This window comes from Sinocyclocheilus rhinocerous, unplaced genomic scaffold, assembly GCF_001515625.1.
Source record: "Sinocyclocheilus rhinocerous isolate Xijiao unplaced genomic scaffold, SAMN03320098_v1.1 scaffold693, whole genome shotgun sequence".
Classification (NCBI taxonomy): domain Eukaryota; kingdom Metazoa; phylum Chordata; class Actinopteri; order Cypriniformes; family Cyprinidae; genus Sinocyclocheilus; species Sinocyclocheilus rhinocerous.
Genome location: NW_015654933.1, coordinates 5,001 through 9,019, shown reverse-complemented (window position 1 = coordinate 9,019; position 4,019 = coordinate 5,001). Strand labels below are relative to the sequence as shown.

The 4,019-nt window shown below is 38.9% G+C and overlaps 1 protein-coding gene across 1 annotated transcript in view; it reads right to left on the bottom strand.

The window, feature by feature from the left end:
• The window catches only part of LOC107717749 (tyrosine-protein kinase JAK2-like), a 34,425-nt gene that overhangs the window by 27,176 nt on the left and 3,230 nt on the right, over positions 1 to 4,019 (bottom strand). The window contains exon 2 of the mRNA XM_016524581.1: positions 3,385 to 3,587. Within this exon, the coding sequence (XP_016380067.1) occupies positions 3,385 to 3,576 (192 nt within the window). The 5' untranslated portion in view covers positions 3,577 to 3,587. The remainder of the gene's footprint in view (positions 1 to 3,384; positions 3,588 to 4,019) is intronic.

The window sequence follows — 4,019 nt, the reverse complement described above, 5'->3', positions numbered from 1 at the left end:
TCTCTCTCTCTCTCTCTCACACACACACACACACACACACTCTTAGGCCCTTATCACTCAGAGGGGTAAACAGGAAGTGGTAAGAGTGGGAACAGGAAGTTTACCAGCCTACAGCAACACTCCAGCCACAGTAAGACTCCTCTAAACGGTGGTGACGTCATTTATCACTGCTGCGGTTATTAAACATAATTTCAGTGAATTCTGCCATCATTCTGAGTGTGGTTGTGCAGCGTTTGAGGTTTAATGATTCGCTGTGTTATACGCTCACTATGTAAGAACATAACAGTGAAGCCTCAGTAAAACACATCAGCTGTATTGACACTGAGGGCAGATTTAAAGTTTTTTCCACGTGTCTTGCTTTTGGACACTTAAAACATGAAGCATCACCATTCAAATCAGCAGCCAGAGTCAAAGCTAGTCCACAGATCAGTAAACGATGGCAACCTCGTTAAGTTATTCTTTGACTGTTCTGTATCGATTGCTTTGATGCGGTGCAGTACGGCAGGACATTTTAATACTTACAGTGGGTACGGAAAGTATTCAGACCCCCTTGAAGGTGTAGAACCATCTGAAGGATGATCAGAAGAAATGGACAGCGCCTGAGTTAAATATATGAGTGTCACAGCCAAGGGTGTGAATACTTAGGACCATGTGATATTTCTGTTTTTCTTTTTTAATAAATCTGCAAAGATGTCAACAATTCTGTGTTTTTCTGTCAATATGGGGTGCTGTGTGTACATTAATGAGGAAAAAAAATTAACTTAAATGATTTTAGCAAATGGCTGCAATATAACAAAGAGTGAAAAATTTAAGGGGGTCTGAATACTTTCCGTACCCACTGTATATCTGTAAAAACTTTTTTTAAGATTTATTTTTTTGCATTTTTTTCTTGCCTCACGACTCGAGAGTTAAATGTTGCTCATGAACATCTCAGTTGCTCTCAATGCCATGAAAGGCTCTTCTCGCGTCATTTATTTTTATTTTAACTCAATCAAATCAGTATTTGTCGTAACCATCCTGTGCACATTTTTAAGGTAGTTTGCAGGTCATTGTTTCAGATTCTTCTATGGATTTTTCTATGAATAGTTGCTCGAACTGACTTATTATTATTGTTATAATACATTTGAAAAAGACATGTTTGTAAACTTAAAGATGATATCTACTGTTGAGCTAAAGCGTCTTCAGATGTTTCTGTGAAGCAGACTGAACAGATCCGGCCACATTTACCATCGAGGTGAACATCAGGAATAGAGCTGAAAGATTTCACCGAAGGTTCACCGGTCGCAGTAATGCGCCACACGGACCAACAGACCGCTGCTTGTTCTGACAGTGACTTCTGTTTCAGCGGAGCTTCATTCATCTACCGACAGCAGACCGTGCAGCGCTGATATTTGCCATTTTTCAAACATGGGTTTTGGCCGATGTGTTCGAGGCGGGACTTTTATTTTGTTCGCTGTCGTCGGTTAACAGTTCTGTCTAATACGGATAGAAGCCGGTCTAATAATCAGATAGAACTGTTCAACAAATGAATTAAAAGGTATATGAAAAGTATTAAAACTATTGCTTTTATATTATTAGTAATAGAAAGGCAAATACAATACTTTCTTGTTTCCCATCAGCATTCAGCAAATACGCATTTATATCATTTAAACAGATCTTTGAATGTCTAATAAACATTTAATTTCACAAAGCTTGCAGCTGTATCCAGCTGTGAGATCTTGTGAAGTGTGCATCTGTTTATTGCATGATCGCGTGTTCTCTGCGTGACGGTCGATCCGTGTGAGTTGAACGCGGACAGGAGGAGAGTTTGACAAATTAAACTCATGATTTCAAATTATGCTGCGCTTTATGCATTTGCGCACTGCCATATTCATGTCATTTCCACTGTGTGCTATATGTAAAATATGATACTTTGGGTTTATTTGAAAAAATATGATTCCCAATGCACACAAACTTCCCAGAATACTGAGTGCTGTTGGTTACAGTGTTTACTTCCTTTTTAATTCTATTTTTATTCAATTATTTATTTGTGAAAAATACTTTGTCATCTTAAGTATGTTTATTTTACACATTTATTTTTAAATCTATTTTCAAATGATTTCAAATTTCTTAAATATTCATTAAAACTAACAGTTAACACTAACCTTAACCCCTGGTTACTGACAGCTAGTTAAGCTCACTAGAGGAGACGCCTCGCTCTGATTTTACTACTAAACAGAACGGTGTCTGTCTGCCGCAAACGCACCGCAAACAACAGCATTTCTGAGAACACCAGCAGTTACACATAATTAACTAATGATGTTTTATGAAGAAATAAAATATGATTGCTTATCATACACACTCACGTCTTTTTATTTTTTTTTTGGATGAGTAAAATCATCATAATCTGGCATGAAGTTCCCACAAACACACAAAGTACAGACATGTGAATCAGTATTACAGGGAAAGCTCAGCCAAAAATGAAGGTTCTGTCATTAATTACTCGCCCTCGTGTCGTTCCAAACCCGTAAGAGCTTCGTTCATCTTCATTTATTTTTAAATCTATTTTCAAATGATTTCAAATTTCTTAAATATTCATTAAAACTAACAGTTAACACTAACCTTAACCCCTGGTTACTGACAGCTAGTTAAGCTCACTAGAGGAGACGCCTCGCTCTGATTTTACTACTAAACAGAACGGTGTCTGTCTGCCGCAAACGCACCGCAAACAACAGCATTTCTGAGAACACCAGCAGTTACACATAATTAACTAATGATGTTTTATGAAGAAATAAAATATGATTGCTTATCATACACACTCACGTCTTTTTATTTTTTTTTTGGATGAGTAAAATCATCATAATCTGGCATGAAGTTCCCACAAACACACAAAGTACAGACATGTGAATCAGTATTACAGGGAAAGCTCAGCCAAAAATGAAGGTTCTGTCATTAATTACTCGCCCTCGTGTCGTTCCAAACCCGTAAGAGCTTCGTTCATCTTCAGAACACAGATTAAGATATTTCTGATGAAATCCGAGAGCTCTCTGATCCTCTCATAGACCGCAAGGCAACTGAAATGTTCCCAGCTCCAGAAACGTGACATCAGGGGTTCAACCGTAACTGTTACGAAGCAGCGAGAATACTTTTTGTGTGCAAAGAAAACAATAATAACAATTTATTCTCCTTTGATCTCCTTGCTACGTTTCTGGGTCTGGGAACATTTCAGTTGCTTTGCTGTCTATGAGAGGATCAGAGAGCTCTCGGAGTTCATCAGAAATATCTTAATCTTTGTTCTGGAGATGAACGAAGCTCTTACGGGTTTGGAACGACACGAGGGCGAGTAATTAATGACAGAATCTTCATTTTTGGCTGAGCTGTCCCTGTAACTGCTAGGATGGGTCAGGACTCACCGCACTCCTTGGCGGCGCTGATGCAGAGCTCTTCGCTCACGTATTCTCCGGCCGGATACGTCAGCGTCAGCGTCAGCGCGCTCGCCTCGTCTCTGTACAGATGCACCTGCAGAGCGCCGCCACACGCCTGCTTCTCCAAACGCTCGTCACGCGCCTCCATGCTAACAAACGCTGTCAGAGCCATGTATATCTCCCCTGAGGAGAAACACACACAGTCCGTTCTTTAAAACATGTTTTAAAACACTTTTTATTGAAGAAAAAAAAAAGCTAAATTGAATCTCAACTCAGCAAACATATGCATAACTGTCACACTAATACTACACTAACGCAAACTCTAGCCCTGAGGTTAACATCAGCTTAGACATCAGCTTTGGATAAAAGCATCTGCATAAATGTAAATGTCATTAAAGAGTTGAGGGAAAGAGGATCAAATTTACTTTACTTCTTCTGTGAACACATACAGAGATGTTTAGCAGAATGTTCAGCAGGAACATAAAAGTATTGTCTACGAAAATATTTGAGGAAAAAGTAAATGTCAACCAAGTGAAACATGCTTGTGTTTTAAATTGCTGTAAATGCAGATCAGATCGAATGCAAAGGTGATCAGTGAATGCAGATCATCCTGTG